This window comes from Colletotrichum tamarilloi (assembly GCF_030869305.1).
Source record: "Colletotrichum tamarilloi strain Tom-12 chromosome Unknown Scaffold_42.1, whole genome shotgun sequence".
Classification (NCBI taxonomy): domain Eukaryota; kingdom Fungi; phylum Ascomycota; class Sordariomycetes; order Glomerellales; family Glomerellaceae; genus Colletotrichum; species Colletotrichum tamarilloi.
The window spans coordinates 52,716-70,395 of NW_026849425.1; the positions used below are offsets into that span (position 1 = coordinate 52,716).

At 53.6% G+C, this 17,680-nt stretch overlaps 6 protein-coding genes across 6 annotated transcripts; 3 read left to right on the plus strand and 3 right to left on the minus strand.

The window, feature by feature from the left end:
• Positions 1 to 731: 731 nt before the first annotated feature.
• Positions 732 to 2,790, plus strand: CTAM01_09875 (uncharacterized protein; the record flags this gene model as incomplete). Its single annotated transcript, XM_060525891.1, has 3 exons — positions 732 to 951; positions 1,014 to 1,028; positions 1,088 to 2,790. The coding sequence occupies 3 exons, from the start codon at positions 732 to 734 to the stop codon at positions 2,788 to 2,790; spliced, it is 1,938 nt and encodes a 645-aa protein (XP_060379400.1).
• A 1,857-nt stretch (positions 2,791 to 4,647) lies between these two features.
• CTAM01_09876 (uncharacterized protein) lies at positions 4,648 to 5,184 on the plus strand (the record flags this gene model as incomplete). The annotated part of the gene is made up of 1 exon (XM_060525892.1): positions 4,648 to 5,184. The coding sequence occupies one exon, from the start codon at positions 4,648 to 4,650 to the stop codon at positions 5,182 to 5,184; it is 537 nt and encodes a 178-aa protein (XP_060379401.1).
• An 897-nt stretch (positions 5,185 to 6,081) lies between these two features.
• Positions 6,082 to 6,909, plus strand: CTAM01_09877 (uncharacterized protein; the record flags this gene model as incomplete). The annotated part of the gene is made up of 2 exons (XM_060525893.1): positions 6,082 to 6,282; positions 6,451 to 6,909. 2 exons carry the CDS (start codon positions 6,082 to 6,084, stop codon positions 6,907 to 6,909), a joined length of 660 nt encoding a protein of 219 aa, XP_060379402.1.
• Positions 6,910 to 7,054: 145 nt separating this feature from the next.
• CTAM01_09878 (uncharacterized protein) lies at positions 7,055 to 8,640 on the minus strand (the record flags this gene model as incomplete). The annotated part of the gene is made up of 2 exons (XM_060525894.1): positions 7,055 to 8,109; positions 8,181 to 8,640. The coding sequence occupies 2 exons, from the start codon at positions 8,638 to 8,640 to the stop codon at positions 7,055 to 7,057; spliced, it is 1,515 nt and encodes a 504-aa protein (XP_060379403.1).
• Positions 8,641 to 9,730: 1,090 nt separating this feature from the next.
• CTAM01_09879 (microtubule associated protein) lies at positions 9,731 to 14,298 on the minus strand (the record flags this gene model as incomplete). Its single annotated transcript, XM_060525895.1, has 2 exons — positions 9,731 to 10,903; positions 10,954 to 14,298. 2 exons carry the CDS (start codon positions 14,296 to 14,298, stop codon positions 9,731 to 9,733), a joined length of 4,518 nt encoding a protein of 1,505 aa, XP_060379404.1.
• Positions 14,299 to 15,822: 1,524 nt separating this feature from the next.
• Positions 15,823 to 16,099, minus strand: CTAM01_09880 (uncharacterized protein; the record flags this gene model as incomplete). The annotated part of the gene is made up of 2 exons (XM_060525896.1): positions 15,823 to 15,953; positions 16,012 to 16,099. 2 exons carry the CDS (start codon positions 16,097 to 16,099, stop codon positions 15,823 to 15,825), a joined length of 219 nt encoding a protein of 72 aa, XP_060379405.1.
• Positions 16,100 to 17,680: the final 1,581 nt, after the last annotated feature.

The window sequence follows — 17,680 nt, forward strand, 5'->3', positions numbered from 1 at the left end:
CAACCGCGTCCGAAACAAGGGCGTAATTCGTGATTTCACTTTCCGCTTCTGGTGTCATATCTCGAGGACTGCCAAGGTCGAAACATATCTCCCTTTCTATCCAGATATGGAAATCGGCTATGTCTCACTCTACTCCAGGAACTCCCCCTTGGCAAGCCTCAAGTATCTGTCCGAGCTTGCCGTATTTCATTATTGTCTTTTCTCTTTTGAGCACGAGTGTTAGACCTGTCTCAAGCTGATCTCATGAGGCAGAAGCTGGGTGACCCTTAGAGACTGCAGCCGATGCCGGACCTGCTCTGCTGAATTTTCTTGCTGATTTGCCGACTTGCGAGGTTGAGAAATTTTGACCAAAGTAGGGCATATGAATCGCCATACCAATCTACTAAGTCGGCATGTTGTCTAGCCGCGTGAGTGGAACAGAGTTCCAAGTTCGGCTTGGTTACGCAGATCAGGTCCGAATCATCCGCTTGCACCTCACGCTGGTCGTTAGTCAGAAACAGACAGATTTCCTGGGTAAACATTGTCATTCAGTCCATACGTAACGGGCTACAAAATGTCTCAATCTTAGTCGTCGTGCCAAGGTTTCTGTGGCATAGATGGTTGTATATGACATTTGATATTCGCCAACACTAAGGACAACCTTGATCCAACACCTACCAGGAGCATTAGACTCTCGTTACGTTTCGGACAAAGTCTTCCTTCATCTTGCGTTTTTTTCTCCCTATCTAACAATGCAGGCTTACTTGCGCGATCCCTCAAGGAACAGTCGACATCAACCAGATATAAGTGGCCAATGTGCCAACGGAACTTGTAGGGGAGGCTCGCACGGTGGTGGCCGTAGAAAGTTGATCCTATGCTTCGACGGCACCGGTAATAAGTTTCGTGGAGATGACAGCGACAGCAATATTCTCAAAATTTTCCGCATGCTCGACAGCAACGCAAATGATCAATGTGAGATTTGAACATCATTCATTTAATCGTCCTCGGGATGGCGAGGCTGACAGAGGTTATAGACCACTACTATCAACGTGAGTGCTGCCACCTTTGCATTTACATTTCATGTCACTAAGGATACGTATTCCTACAGCCGGCATAGGGACATATGTTGTCTCAGAAAATTTAACGCATAATGGTTTCAGGGCCAAATGCAAGTCCTGGTACCAGATGGCCAAGGACTCTGCAGTCGGCTCGTCATTTGACCAGCACGTTGTGGGCGGCTACAGATTCTTGATGAGGTACTACTCGCCAGGAGACGACATTTACATGTTTGGCTTCTCTCGAGGTGCCTATGTTGCTAGGTTCCTGGCTGAGATGTTGGACTTTGTTGGTCTACTTGCCCATGGCAATGAGGAAATGGTCGCTTTCGCGTGGAACTCATTCTCACAATGGCAATGCAGAAGAACGAACTCAACACCGGAGGGCAAAGAAGACAGAGAGAAGATGTATCAGTTTCTCAAAGGCTTCAGAGAAACATTCTCGCGACCGATAAGACGAATCCGCTTTTTGGGATTGTTCGACACCGTGAACAGCGTGCCGCGCTTCGAAACGGCATGGATGCAGCGGAGCAAGTTCCCGTACACTGCGCGAAGCTCTGCGAAAGTCATCAGGCATGCTGTCAGTATTGATGAACGACGTGCCAAATTTCGCCAAGATCTCATTTATCAAGAGCCCAAGAAGTCTCGGAGGAGAACTGCAGCCAAGCGCTTGATGGAGCACCATCACCCTTTGAACGAAAAAGTGCAAGAGTTCCAAGAAAAGTATCGTCCAGGTCGGCGATCAACACTTGCACCTGACGACGCTGTGGCGAAAGAAGACCGTGGTAGGCGCCGAGTGCATCCACAAGAGGAAGATGCAGACCATCCGGCTCCTTTCCGTAGTCGCTCCAGGTCCAGATCTAGGGCAACCGAACGAACAGGCAACGCGTATACGGATCACGATGCCTCGTCTATCAACTCCAAGCCACCCATGGAAGATCTCACCTACGACTCGGATGACGACGAAGCTGACCAGGACGTTGATGAGGTATGGTTCTCCGGAGGGCATGGCGATATAGGCGGAGGATGGGACGCCGTTCCTGGCCAAAAGAATGCCAGTCACATACCCCTCGTGTGGATGGTGAGAGAAGCCATGCGAGCAGGGTTGACATTTGATCTCGACCAGCTCGAGTACCTCGGCTGTGTTGAATCAGTAGCCGGAGAAAACACGCGAACTGCAAGACAGTCGACGGCTACTATGCCGAACGGAGCCATCGCAGTCCCGGAAATTCACATCGATGCGCCTTCCCCTACTATCGACTTCCAGCCCTCATCACCCACCGCTTCCGCGACAGAAAACGCGGCAAACTCGGGCACATCAACGCACACCTGCACGGCCTTGTCATTCAACGTGATGATGCAGACAGCCCACGAAGCCAAGATACACGACTCGCTTGACTTCAAATGTGGCATGCATCGTGCCAGTGTCTTCATGTGGCGGGTGATGGAGTATCTCCCCTTTAGAAGACTCGATCTTAGGCCAGATGGCAGTTGGAAACCAATCAGGTGGCCACTGCCAAGGGGAGAAGTCCGGGACGTTCCGGACAAAGTCAGAATTCATGGAAGCGTGATACGACGGATGGAGCGCGACGAAAAGTATCGACCTGGAAACTTGATTGTGGGTGGAGGTGGGAGAGGTTGCCGTGTGGCACCGAAAGAGTACGGCATGGGGCACTGGAAGTGTGTCAAAGGCAGCGGTGATATTATTGACGAAATTTGGGAACGGGAGTGGGACACTGAGCAAAAACATCTTTAAAAGTTAGAGCTATATGCAGATTGAAGTTGGAATTTGCCGACAAGAAGTAAAAAGGAAAAGAAATACACGCTGGATCAACGCTTGTAGCGCCCAGGACTCCTGCTCGAAACGCATTTGGGGCGACCTGTTTGACAGTCACGCCAGACATTTGGAAAAGTTATTCGGCCCAAGGGCGGCCTCGTTGCAATGAGATCGACTACTTGACCTCAGGCCGTGGCGCACATCGATGAAGTGCCTCAAGCCCGGGCGAGACGGACAAAGTAAGGAGAGACAATGAAGTGAAGTCAATGATTGGTTCTTTCTTTGCAAAACCCGTCGTTATGTTTCGCCAGGATTGCAGAGAAGACACAACACCTCTTTTGGTTTGTGTTCCTGGCTTCGTTTGGGCCGGGCCGGGCCGGACTTGGCGGGGTAGAGTGAGCCCGCTTGGAATGCTTGCGTGAGGCCTTTTCGAAACTGATTAGCAAGCAAGGCAAGTCGACTCGGTCGAGTTCGAAGATATGTTCAGCGTGATTCTGCTCAGCGGCCGGTCGTCTTCCCTGCTGAATCTGGATCTGACTGCTGGTCTAGCGTAAGAGTGTCATGGTTCTGCCGGGAATAGGCTACCTTTAGAGTTCCCGCCTGGTTGATCCACACAGACACACTCACATACACACGCGCATGATTTTATGATGGCTTTACAAGATTTGAGTGCTTCTCTTTGATAAGCACGCCATAGCATAGCTTTATGACGAATGTCGAACCCATCTCTTCATTTGCAGAGTGCGAGGTGTCTTCGTCCATTTAAGCTTCTGGGGCCGCTGTCTACATCCAAGTCCCGATTGGTTCTTGTCTTATTTAATATCAGATCTGCCATCTGAGGCTCGTGAAGTAATTGTATGTCCCATATCTTGAAGTGTATCTCTACATCGGTCTTTTCATTCCTTTACTGAACATATCTAGTCGACTGGAATCCTTTCACCTTGATGGATACTGTCCTACCAGGCTGCGACCGTTTGGATTTCTAAGCATCGACTCTCAGTGCCACTAGAACCAAGGATCTGCAACAGCTCGGATGCAACTAGCCCCGAGGCACATGCACAAGGACGGGAATGCCAGTGGCTCTCCCACTCGGCCCCCGCAGCCCGCTGCCGCGACTCGGGCTTCGTACTGCGGAGGATGGGTGAGGGAAGCCTGACCAAGTGAGACGAGGAAGAGGCATTTGTCAGCGGGCGCTCCGTTTCTGGGCCCCGCCGCCCTTTCTGCGCTGTTCGCTATGGCACTTCTCTGGCCCGAGTTCCGAAGCAAGGTAGCACCCCTCGGCCTGGGTATCCGTATACTGTGGTAAAGACCGGCCTTGTAAGTCGTTCACCACTCACGATGGGGGGCAGGTCATCAGCTAACTTTGCCTATCAGGTGGAAGACTGAGAAACAAGCCCCGGCATGGGCCGCGCGAGTGCCCACGCACAAACGCAAGGGGCCGCAAATGGGCCAGAGTTTCAATAGCATTATACGAGGGCTGCAGAGTGAGATTGGTATGTGAGCATGACGGTTGCTGTGTTGAGTTCCCCGGTACTACAACACTCCAACCTGCACCGACGCATTAGTCAAGCAGACCCGCCCGTCGAACTGGACAGAAACGCCCGATCACCAGCTACCTGCACCAGGTCAGGGGCTTTGGATCAGCTCCAAACGCTTCATGCTTCCACCGCTCTTTCGTGGGACTGTCTTCAGCTGTCAAGTGGATGGCTTGCTGAGGACATATAAAGCTTCTGGCCCCTCACAGATCTATTGGCATTCTTGCAAGTCTTGAAGCACCATAAACGCAGCCCTTTACCAATCGTCAACATCAACATTCATCCACCAACAACCGCAAACATGGCCTACACTCTGTACGACGCCTCCGTCCCCCTCCTCCTTGCGGGTCTCAACTCGCTCCTTAACATCATCACCAAGGCCGAGGAGTACGCCAAGGAAAAGTCCATTGACGCCAAGGAGATTCTCGACTGGAAGCTGGCGGATGACATGCTGCCCTTCAGCTTCCAGTTCTTCGTCGCGGCCGACTGCGCCATCAAGATCGTCGCCCGCGTTCAGGGCACCGAGCCCGAGGCCCTGGGCAGGGAGTTTGCCAGCCTCGACGACCTGCGCCAGCGCGTCGAGCACACCATTACCATCGTCAAGGCCGCCGACCCCAAGACATTCGAGGCTCGCACCGATGCCCTCGTGCCCCTTGGACTCGGCTTCGGCAAGGGCGAGGTGCAGATCAAGGCCCGCGACTACCTCGTCGCCTACGGAATGCCCAACTTCTTCTTCCACATTTCCACGGCCTACGGCATCCTTCGCGCCAAGGGCGTTCAGATCGGCAAGGGCGACTACCTCACTCCCTTTTCGGCTCCTATCACGCAGCAACAGTAAGGCGCAATGGTGTCCCACTCGATGAGTTCGGAGGGCTGGATGTCAGAAGAATCCGGCAATGATGAGGTGAGAGAAACATGATTGAATTGCCACAAGATGGTGTTCGAGGTACTCTGGAATCGGGCTGGGAATGGGCATGTCTTGGGGAAACAAAAAGTTGATGAATTGAACGAGCTTTATGAGCATTTATTTCACTTTAGTACGTCACATGTGCAATCATTATTTGATGAAATTGATGAGCTTGAGCTTCATCTACCATACCTTTGTTATGTTTCTTGAGTCGAGTGAACCCCTCATTTCCATTTCCATGGCGAAGGACATGTGTGCTGATTAGCTAAGGTGGCCGTTCACCAATGAGAATCCTCAATTCGAACCTTGCCAGTGCCCCGCCCCCACCATCGCTCATCTCGTCGCGGGGCCGCAATCTTTTTCGGCCCCTCGACGACGCGACCAGCTCTCATCTTCTCGCTCACTCGTCTGGTGTCTTGTTTCATCTCACCCAGGCCTCACTTACACCACCAGTCGCTCTTACTTTCATTGACACCCTTACTATCTTGCATACGCATACCGTAGAAACTCACGCCGTTCAAACTTGCGCTAGCCCGTGCTCCCGTTGTCTTACTCACCTTCTGGCTAATACGTGCCTCTATTTAGAATTAAGATCTGAAAATGTGGCGGAGATTAGTGAGTTTTTGTACTGAGAGAGGCTTAACGTGTCAAGTGCACGGGCTAGCGCAAGTTTTAACGGCGTGAGTTTTTACGGTACACCTGCCATCTCATCTCGTTCCGACACCCTGTATAAGGTATGTCTCCTTCACCGCCGTCAACTCACATCACCGATTACTGTGATACAATCTTATCATCTTCCGGATTTCCGTAACATCTGGCACCGTAGGTATGGCAGAACTAAGGGAGGCTGAGGCTCTGGCCACCCCCGAGTTTTGGAATCAGCGTTATACCAAGTCGGATGGCTCGCATCCGACCCATGAATGGTTCCGCACATTCGAAGCCCTCGAGCCGTTCTTTGAGAAGCATCTCTTTTCCCAGCGTCGCCCTGACACCTCCCCGCGTATTATGCACCTCGGATCCGGGGATAGTGTATGTATCTTGTGCCCCTCGCCTCCAAAGTCACTTTGCTTTCTCGCCCTGTTTATCACTTGCTCACGTTTCACCCTGGCTGCCACCTTTACTTCTCCTTCACTCAACACTCAACACTCACACGTTTGACCTCTGGCCCAGATCCACCACTCACCATTTCCACCATAGACGATCCCCGCCGACCTTTCGGCACGCGGTTACAAGAACCAGCTCTGCCTAGACTTTTCCACCGTCGTCGTCGACCTCATGAGACAACGACACGCTGACTTGGCCGGCATCGAGTGGAAATGGGCCGACGTCCGCGACATGCCCGATGCCGCGCCGACTGCGTCTGTCGACATCGCTTTTGATAAGAGCACCCTCGACGCCATGATCCATGGGAGTCCGTGGTCGCCTCCAGTCGACGTTCGTGAGAACACGGCCAAGTACCTCGGCGAGGTCCACCGCGCCCTCAAGGACGACGGGGTGTTTCTGTACATCACTTACAGACAGCCTCACTTCATGCGGCCGCTGTTAAATGCCGATAATCTTTGGGACATGGACATGGATGTCCTCTCTGGCGGGGAGAGTGCGTTTGATTACTATGGCTTCATACTGAGGAGGAAAAAGAAGAAAAACGACATATAGGTAGGTCTAGGGAAAAGACAGGAAGCATCATCTTCGTGTGCGGCGGCTCAAGTGATAGGTCAAACATGTATGCTCACTTCTTCCCATTAGCTTGATACTTGAGCCAAGACCTCTACCAAATCAGATACCCCTTTTCTTTTGGTTTTCAAACCCCCAGGACTTTGTTCGCCCTCTGAATCAAATCCCTCTCTCCATGCCCATCTCCAGCGCCGACCAATTTTTCCAATCCCATCGCCCGCCTCGCCTCCACCCCCTCGATGGCATCCTCTCCAGGCCGCCCCACGTGTTCGCTCTCCCCCTTTCCGCCGGGGAAATCCGGCCCTGGCAGCCCTTCAAGAAACGCCTCCCTCTGCCTCGCCAAGTACCCGACATTCAAATCCGTCGCCGGACACACAGGGATGTACATGACACTCGAGTCTCCCTGTCCCTGGTGAACCTTATCGACGGCGTGGATCTGGTCCGCGTGCCAAACGACAAAGTCCCCAGGCTTGATGCGCGGGATATGAACCATTGTCCCATCAAGTTGCAGATGCGGATGCAGCGCCTCACTGAGCTCCTGTCCGTGTCCCGGTGTTGCCCCTTGTAGCTCGCTACTCATTGCCTCGCCGCCCGTAAACGCCCAGTTCTCCTCTCGCAAGAACTCCTCGCCTTCTCCCGCGACGACCCCGCTGCCACTCGCAAATAATTCCCTACGCGGCTGGAAGAACGGCCGGAGGAGAAAGTAGGCGGTCGAGAGCTGCACCAACGGGTTCACCAACAAGGTCCCCTCCCTCGGTCCACAGTTGCTCAGGCTCAGCCAGCCCTGGAACATGCGGAACATGCTGCATGCGCCGGCACCATTGTACAAGTCTTGCACAGCTTCGACGCGGGCGCTGACGTCCCACGGGTCGTACTTCTCCCATTCGCCTCGGAAGACGGCATCGTAGGTCCCGGCCTTGCCGTACCCTTCGCGTTCCCATCTCTCCACAGACCCGCCGTCAATGTGTGGGCCGAGGGCGAACGTTGCGTCGCCGGGCTGACGGATGCGAAGGCGATCGGCGTAGGTCAGGGGTTGCAGAGAGATGGCGGCCGAGGGGGACTTGTTCCAGAGGGAGCTCATGAGGGTCGACTGGACTTTGAGCATATTGGGATGCGAGCGGGCTTTGATTTGTGGGTGAGACCAGTAGAGCTCGTAGACTTGAGGGTTGTCTGCAGGGAAAGCTTTTTTTATGAGGAATTGGTTAGTTATGAATTCATTTGCAGGAAAGTAGACATGGCCGTGGATAGCTTACCTTTTGTGGATGGGTTCTTCCTGACATATTCCTCAACCTCCTCTTTGTATCCTCTAGCCTCCTTCTCATCAACGACACCACGAACGACAGCGGCGCCACGCTTGCGAATATCACCCTTTAGCCTCTCAATGTCGCCCTCCAAGTCTTTGAATTCAACGCTCGGGATGATGGCGGGTCCCTTTTCCCGGATAACTTGATTCTCCTCCCGCAAAGCACGCAGAAGCCGGTTCCAGGACGCAGCGACGGCATCCTCGTGACCCGCGATGAGGTCCTCTTTAAGCACACGGAAGCGGTCCGGGAGTGGTTCACGGGCGGCGCCCGAAAGAGAGACGAAGACGGAAGAGATATCGCCTTCCTTTTTTGGCGCTGCGGCGCCCATCATGACTGTTCGGTATTGTGATGATGGAAGGCGGAGAAGGGTGCGTGTCCGACCCCGGGACAGGCTGTGGAGACGGAACATTTTGGTGGTCTGTTGACGATGTAGACGTAGTGGCTTCTTCCGGACGAGTCTCGAATTGGGGTCTTTATGAGTTTGCAAGAACCAAGGTAGCGAATCTCATATGGTGAAGTTGCCCAGTTTGAGAGATGATGTAAGTATAGAAAACTAGAAGTGCTCTCACTTAAAACTTGGGTCAATATGTTGTTCGTCAAACATTAATCCCGTCAACCTCGCCGATGATGATGATGCCTTTGAGAATCATCAGCAAAAGCAGGTCCGATTGGCCTCTTATACCAGATGAGAAGGCCCAATGCCATCACTCATGTTGTGGCATCGACCTCGACGTGGTCGGCATTCTCAACTTGGCAACGCCGCAAGACCAAGTTAAGAAATCGAGAGAAAGACCGTGTAATTAGCTTGCATTCCCATCCGTCGACCACACCCCGGATCCCCCGCGTTTGAGGCGGGCAACCATAACGAGCAAGATCAATGCGGAGCCCCGCTCTGCCCCGCTCTAGTCGGTCTTGGAGGTGCAGAATGACATGCATCGTCCCGTTGTGCTCTCTGCGCGTGACCAACGGGAGTTCGAAATCGCATCCAGTAAGCTAAGGTGGGTGGCTAGACTTGCAAGTGAAGGCGGAGGGAACCCCGCAAACAGTGCGGGACTGGGGCGGAGAGTCGGAGGAGCCCCACGCTACATGGCGAGTCCGAAGCCGCAGCCCCGACACACACGAGAAGCCAAACATTGGCCTCTGTTGACCTTTATCTTTTTGCAGTTTGTTAATCAAACCGTCAGCCACACAACACCTTACAACTAGGCGCGATGTAATATGGATGACATAAGGGTGTTCTGTAAGGCAAGGCTGACAAACAACGCCAGACAGAGAGGCTTTGGTATTAGACTGTTGTACCCAAAAGGCGGCCTGTCCGCAAAACTCCTCCAGATCCCTAGCAAAGGCCGTTCGCCGCTGAAATTACAAATGCTGAGAAGAACGGAAATACAACAACAAAAGAGACGTTGAGCCACACATTCCGGCTCTGCTGTTGGTACAAGAGGTTAAGCGAATACAAATGAAACCTCCGCAACGCAATCCCAGCCAAGTCTACTTTTTCAGCTGTCTCCCAACTGTCCGTTGGCCCTGCGTATGCGGTTCACCTCCGTCCTTAAATCACGGTTTTCTGTTTCGAGTCCGCCCAGCCGCTGTCTTGCCGCATTACGGTCCTGCGAGCGGCCTTCGCGCTCAGCCTTGAGCTTATTCTCGAGGTCACGGAGCTTGAAAATCCACCGGTTGTCTGCTGGGTCCCTCTCCGCCAACGTGGCTTCAAAAGGGTTGTGATTGGTTGACCCAGGCGTCGTCACTGTATGACTGGAAACGCTCCGTGTCATCGTCGACGTTCTCTCGCCCTTGCGAGGCTTCCTCTCTCGCTCTCTCGGTCCTGTGGGAATGGACGGCGACGGGCTTCCACTGCCGGGCTCAGTGATAACCGCGCTGGGGTCGTTGGTTGCTGAATAGGCAGCCCGACTCCTGACGTCCTGAGCGGTTCGTAGTGTTGCGTTCTCAACCTTGAGTTGACGGTAGGCGTCCTCGAGGCGCTCCATTCTAGCCTGCTCATAGGACCCGAGGGATCCCGATGCTATGCTGTTGCGTACAATCGTCTCCAGCCGCTCCAGCTTCTTAGTCCGGATCTCGAGGTTGTTCTCGAGGCTCTGATACTCGCGCCATAAGTCCCGTTCCACGCCCTTGACGCGAGACGAGAACCCACCAACCATGGTTTCGATCATCTTGATAGCGCCCAGCAAGTTTTTGCTGAAGCCGGGCAGCATAGTAGCCACAGCCTCCAGAGAAGGCAGCGCGCGTCCATTGATGAGACTATTGTCGTGCGCCCAGTCAGTGCCACAAAGGGCCGAGAGTCGGGTCCACAGTACAAGCAGCAAGTTGTTGCGCTCAGTGAGCTGGTCTCGGAACGTCGCCTCGAGATGCGAAATCTTCTTCTTGTCCTGGGTCCGCGAGGATTCGAGCTCCGAGATGCGTAGGTCCTGTGTGCTAACAGTTCTCGACACATGCAAGTGTGTCTTCTGAAATGTCTCGAACTGGTTCTTCGTCGTCCGGTGCGCCTGTCTCTCCTTTTCGAGCTCTCCCCCAAGTTTGCGAGACTCCAGGCCGTGAGACTCAAGCAAAGCGTCGCGCTGCTTGATGATACGATCCTTCTCGACGAGCGATGCCTTGGTGGTGTCCAGCTCGCGAACGGTGTTCTCCAACTCGCGCTGAAGTTTTGCAATCGACTATGTCTGTTAGTGCCTGTGTCTCTTATGGGGCTTGTTGCCTAGCCTACCTTGAGAAGGCTGGATCGTGTCCCGTTAAGATCGCCCAGTGCCTCTCTAAGATTGTTCTCCAACTCCATGAGCCGCTCCTTCCATTCGGTCGCCTCAACTTCGCGAGAGGTGAGACTCTTACGCAACCTCCGGGCTTCGTCTTTGGCCGCCGACATCTCGCGGTTAAGCTCGTTGACGAACTGCGTCACCTCTTCCTTCTCCTGATTGGAAACCATCTCGTGTTGGCGACGCTCAGTAACAAGACGCTGCTCTAGCTCCTTGATCCTGTCGCGTTCGTCGCGCAAGCTCTGTTCGGTATTAGCGAGAGCCGCCTCGAGATCGCCGATGCGGATCTTGTCGCCTTCCTGCTCCTCACGCAAGAAAGCAATTTCACCCTGGCTGGATTCTTGCTGTACGCTGAGCCGCTGAGCCTTGTCGTTGGACTCGAGCAGCTTGGATTCGAGCTCCTCTGACTCCTTGTTGGCTTCTGCGAGTTCTTGCTCTAGTTGCTTGATCCTGCCAATCTTGGCTGCTGTCTCGTCCTCCAATCCCAGTAGCGCTTCGCTCATCTTGCGCATTTCCTCCTGCAGGGCATCGAAGTTTTCTGTGCGGTCATTGAGCTCAAACTGCAGCCTTTGTATCTCGTCGTTTCGTTGGTCGGCCTCGCCCTCCAAAGCATCGATTTCTTCCTGGGCTTCTTTCCGCAACGATTCGAATTCCGTCTCCATATCCGCCTGCTCCCTGAGCGCTTCGTCCCTCTCGGCCTGCAAAGCCACGAGGTCGTTCATGGCATTGTCGAGATCTTCCTGGAGTGTGGCAGCGATTTCCTCAGCTTGGCTCTTACCTTCGACTGCTGTCTCAAAGTCTGCCATGCATCCCTCGAGCTCCCGCTGAAGCTCTTGGTTCTGTAATTTGATCTCGCTAATCTTGTCGCGCGTTTCGGCGAGTTTGTTCTCCAACTCTTCGCGCTCCAGCTCATCGATCTCTGTCATTTGCGTCCTACTGGCGCTGACTCTTGACATCGACCGGTGGTGGGCGCCGGCGCGAGATGCCGAACGCTCAAGCAGGGAGTCCACCGTGGATGGTGCCGGTCCTCCTCGCCGCTGCGCCATCTTCAGATCCTCAATCTCCTGATATAATCGCTCCTTTTCACGGTTCCTCGACGTGAGCATGGATGTCTGCGCTCCTACCTCGCGCCTCAGCTCGGCGTTTTCGTGTCGTAGTTGCTCACTTTCTCTCCTGAGTTCATCTACCAACGTACTTGCCGCACTAAAGCCACCATTCGTTTCAAGATCACCGGATAGGCCAGACACGGGGCGACTTGGAGAGACTTGTCTGTGCTTCTTGGTGATGTTGTAAATGTTGGTGGTGTGGTGCATGCCACCGTGGCCGCCACTGGCTTCCTGTTTCATGCGGAAGATCTCGTCACGCAGCTTACGGTTGTCCTCGTCGGACTGCTCGCGTCGAGCCGTCTCCTGCTCGAGAAGGTCCTTCCATACGTCGGCCTCTTCCTGACTGCCAAGATTGCCGCTGGTTCTCTCGCCTAGCGACCTGACCACCTCACTGAGCTTACGCTTTTCTGCCTCCTTTGACATGTTATCGTTCCGAAGCCTCTCAATCTCAGTGATGTATTCTTCGACGCGCTCGCGCAGGTATGTCAACTCCTCCTCACGTTCCTGAGCATCCAAGTTGGAGGCGGTGTCATTAGACGATCCATTACTCTTTGCTGTTCCGGGGCGGTCTTGGTCGTCTTTCAACTGCTTCTCCAACTCCTTGACCCGCCTTCGCAAGGCCTTGTTATCACGCTGGATGACGGCGAGGCTCGTCTTGAGTTCCACGTTTTCCGAGATCATCTCCTTAACACCCTCTTCGGATAGCTTGTCAAGGCGATCGCTGAGGAACATGACCTTCAGCTTGAGGTCAAAGTTCTCTTTGGACAGACGCTCAATGGTGCTGCTCTGCTCCTTGAGTGTCAGGTTCTTACCCGACCTCGTGGAGGCGCCAAGCGGCATGTCTGAGGGCTTGCGGGGCGTCACAAAGCCGCTCTTAGTCCTGTACTCCATGGCCAACGACTCAGGGACCTGCACATTTCTAACATGCCGGGCGATGACAGTATCGGTGGGCGCAGTTAGATTTTCCTTGGAGGGTTTCGGGGTAGCCAGGAGATCTTCGTTTCGGGCTGATCGGCGTGGCGAGAACCGGTTGTCGTCCTCTTCAAGTGTCTCAAGCTGACTAGGTAGCGATTCGGGCTCGTCCAAACCCGAGGCCATGCTGCCGATGCTCACGGAGCGCGACAGGATGCTGCTGAGACTGCGGGGTAAGCTCAGCGTGCCAGCTGCACCTCCAGATTGCAGGGCGAAATCGGCGCCAAGATTCGCAGTGCCTTCGCTCTCAAGTTCATCGTGGGTATCGGGGTTGGTGATGAAAGAGGAGACGGAGGATCGCTGGCTGGCGCCCCGGCTACGCAGATACTTCGGCCGCGTGCCGTAGCGGAGAGAATGACCAGGTGTACTGCCAGCATCCACAGAGCCCCCTTGAAGGCTGCCGTCGGAGCGCTTGCTTCGGAGAGTCGTTGACACAGATTCGGCAGCAGATTCCGCACGAGATAGAGATTGTTCATCCTCGGTGTCGTCAGCCGGAGCGGGTTCCCCCGATTGCTTGTCGGTCCGATTGCTGGCGCTGGAAAGGGCCCTGGAAATTGTTCGCGCCGCGGCGGCGGCGGCGGGCGAGGAGGACATAGTTTCCAGGGCAGAAGTTGTATTGGAGACGTCGGCAGAGGCCGAGTCTTGCGGTCGCAGTTCGGGAAGGTTGTGGATGGCCGAGTCTTCCTCAGGGGTCGCTTCGAATCTCGGCCTTGGACTGGGGCTGGGACTCGCAGGGGGTTGTCTGGCTGGGGCAGGGGATCTCGAAGAAGCGGCCGCGCCATCGAAGAGGTAAGTGTCGTCGGTGCCCTCGTGGGTTATTGTGGGGATCGGGGATACACGAGAGACGAAGCTTGATTCAACGTCCTGGAGATGTGCGCGAACAGCAGATTCAGCCAAAGAATCGCCATGGTAGGAGTCGTCAAAAGTAGGGCCCTCGACAAAGCTGGTGTCCGGTACGGCGGAGGTCTGGGGTCGCGGTGGAGGGAGCATAGATTCGTTTTGATGTTCGATATTGGTACGGGAGCTGGACGGGGTACGGCGACCTAGTTCGTTGTTGTGAGGTTGTTCGTCAGGAGGGGGTTTGGTCGGCGTGTTTTGCGACTCGTCAACAGTAGCGCTTCCTGAATGATTGAGCCGCGATGTGTCATCATCGCCGTCGTCGTCAACCCGACGGGCAGTAGTAGGACGGGAGTCGTCGTGATGGGTCTCATCACGTTCCATGGTGGGAATTGGCTAGGCGATTGGGGGGATGCATTCGGCTGGCTGGGGACGTGGATTTTTCTTTGTCTCGCCCGTCGTTGGTCCTCGAGGGAATGATTGGCGGTTTCGGGAGGGGGGCTCGAGCCGGGGAATGGTGGGCGCTGAAAGGGCGTTTCGAAGGAGAAGATGCGCTGGTGATGAATGATCGGTGAGGGATGAGAAAAGCAACGACCTGGAGGTAACATAAACCGATTGAGCTAAGAAGTGTCAGAGTTTCTCCCTCCTTGTCAGTCGCGAGTCTGTGGTGGCATCGGGACGGAGCGATAGCAACAATGGCGAAGTCAACGTGTCGCACAAAACATGTGCGTTGGCAGGAGATGGGCGTCGAGGATTGGATGCTGGCGCGCACGCGCATGCAGGACGCCGATGTACCTTACCTTATCATGAAGGAAAGCACGTACCTAGGTATTTGGTGGTGTTCCTTCCACCCTTTTTCCCAAGGTACCGCAACCACCAACAAGGAATGGAAGCACCAGCAAAAATTTCTACCCTACGTGCTTCCTCGTACACACGAAGTTTTGCAGTGATGAACGTGTTGGCTGATGCTGCAAGGCGTGATGGGCTGTACCTAGATGCACGCCGGGACGATACAAAATCCTAGAGTTGCTTCTCAATCGAAGCTAGATATGCACCTCTAAAGGGGATGCTAAGAAACGTGTGAAGAACGGACTGTTGATCCGCGAAAATGAATACAAACAAAAACATAGGCGGACTGGTTGGTAGGCACGTACCTTACCTTACCTTAGGTGCTTAGAGAGACCTTATCAGCAGGGCACCCACCAGCAGATTAGGTACAATCCCGGTCCACCTCACATGGGGGTCGGGTGCCTCCAATGCTCCCGTCCAGACCCCCTACCTTAGGTACCTACCTACCTCACGGCGTACCTATGGTCTTCACATCCCGCCGTACCTGCCCCGCTGGCAACCTCACGTAAGGCAGCTAGGTAGCGAGTGCTTACCTAAGGTGACGAGAAGGTCCAGACCATCTCCAAAGCTTCGAAGGTCAACAATAGCTGTTTCCAGTCACGGCATGCACATTCCCATTTGGTCAGGTCGCTGCTGTTATTGCTCCCCTGCACCAAGATCAAACTAGATTTGGGCGGTTTTATGGCATTCAGGTAGTTACTGTGACATTGAAAATGGTCTCCATCGGAATTGATGTCCTACGTTGGGTCAAAATTTACCTACATAGCTAATAGCTACAGCCATTTATCATCCTTGTCCGCTGCTTCCACTGCAGTTAGGCTGTTACAGTGAGGGTAGCAAACACTAAGTTCATACAATGAATGCAAATAGAACGTATACTAGTGGGGGTACGTTTGCGGATTCATGAAATTTGCGGCTATGGTGAGTTCCACCAGCTCACATAATAGAGCAAAGGCATAATGGTAATGTAGTTCATTAAAAGCTATATGGGAGGCAAGATATCATAGCCGCAATCGTCCCATTGTCGTGAAAGAGTCGTGACCAAAAAATGTTGTACATTTAGTTGGAAATCTTAGGGTTGACCTTCTTTCCGGTCACCTTCTCGTAGATTCCGCGACCAGCATCGGTGATCTTCTCGTCCGTGCTGGGAGAGAAGTCGTGTCCAGCCTTCTTGGAGCCAGCGTCGAAGACTATGAGTATGTCAGAGGAATTCGAACCATTGTGGGAGTGGCGAGTGTCTAAACTTACTCTTATCGACAGGATCCTGCTTCTGCTGGCCTGGGGCAGCGGCAGTGTTGCCGGAGCTTCCGGAGGCGAGGTTCTTGAGCTTGTCCATGTTGATAGTTGCGGTTTGTAGCTTATGTGGTGGTGGAAAGTGGTTGAATAGTGGTACTTGTTGAGAGCGGTTTTGTATGGGTAACTTGTGGGTGTATGTAAAAGTGAATCAAAATGAGAACGAGTGAGAGGAATGCTTGGGCACTTTATACATCCAGTCTCCTTCCATCAGCCCAGCCAACGGAACCTACCTTTCCCATCCTGTTCTTCGCCTTCGAGCTTGGGAGGCAACCAGAGCGGCATGAGGTAGGGACTTGGTAGAGGAAGGACCCCTCCCCCGCTTTCCCCCATTAGCGTCAGACATTTCCAGTTCTCACCCGCGTCCCCGTGGGTCCAATGACCTAATCCATGCCCTCGCCCCCAAGTTGGCAGCCACACAGCGCAGATTCCCAGTTCCAACTCCCATTTCTGACCTATCTGAACAAAGTCAGATAGCTAACTGCCTGCCTACGTCATTCGCCGGCAGTTCCAAGGGTAAGACTGTAAGGTACCGCGACCTTATGCACTCTCGACCCGTCGTTCAAGAGAAACCGGATGTTGAGAGTCTGCTCATCTAGGCACCTTATCACAATCTGTAGTTGTCTTTCCCGTGTCATGTCAACCCAGTCAGAATGCCAAGCAGGTTCAGGGTCCTCACCCGTTGGCTGTTCCTGCCATCATGGCTTGTTTCCTCCCGAGAGAATGCTAGTCCAAGATGCTTGGCAGGCTGAAAATCGAGTCTATCTCTCGAGCTAAGGCACCCATGTCTGTCTGACATTTCCAAGGTGCCTGCCCGGCTGAACGGCAAACCAACGCACGCACTTTGCTCAGGGCACTCGAGATGAATGCGCGTGAAAGGTCTCGAGATTCAATCCGAACCTCTGTAGTGTACCAGTATCCCCGCCGGCTGGCTACGTCATGTCAGATCAACATGGGGGCCTAGGCCTCGATTCGCCAACAAGAGCCGCTCCCGTCAAAGCTACGCGTGTACCTATGCGAACCCTCTACTGTGGGAGGTAGGTACCTCCCCATGTTCACTTGCAACAGATTCATCATGTGACGACGATCTCAGTGACGAAATGCTGTTGATCTTAAACAAAGCTGGTCTCAGACTATGGGGACCGGATCAGGTACATGCAAGCAAGTATGTACCTGAATACTTGGCTTCCGTTGACGAATGCAGACGGGAAGCATGTACTCCATACAAGATCGCTCCATGGGTGAACTGAGTCGAATCCAGTCTAAGAGTACACAACGACTTGAATGCATGCATAGTCCGGTTACAACGCAATGCAGAATATACTCTTGTCATTCCATCCAACCTTGCCTTGCTGTGCTTGCTTGCGCTACCTCATTTGACTATCCATAACTGCCAATTCGTCATTTCTGGACAGCATTCGTTTTACTCATCTTCGTGCACCTTCGCTACGCAATCATGCAGTCCGGTCACCAAACAATAGCTCGTGCGAAACCTCCGTCCAAAATCACCAGACGCCTATATGTGCAATTGCCCGAAACCAAGGAAGAGAACGACAACCTTCCTCCGACGGCGACTCTAACCATTAAATCCATCAGATCATACTCGTAAATTCGTCTCTTGTAG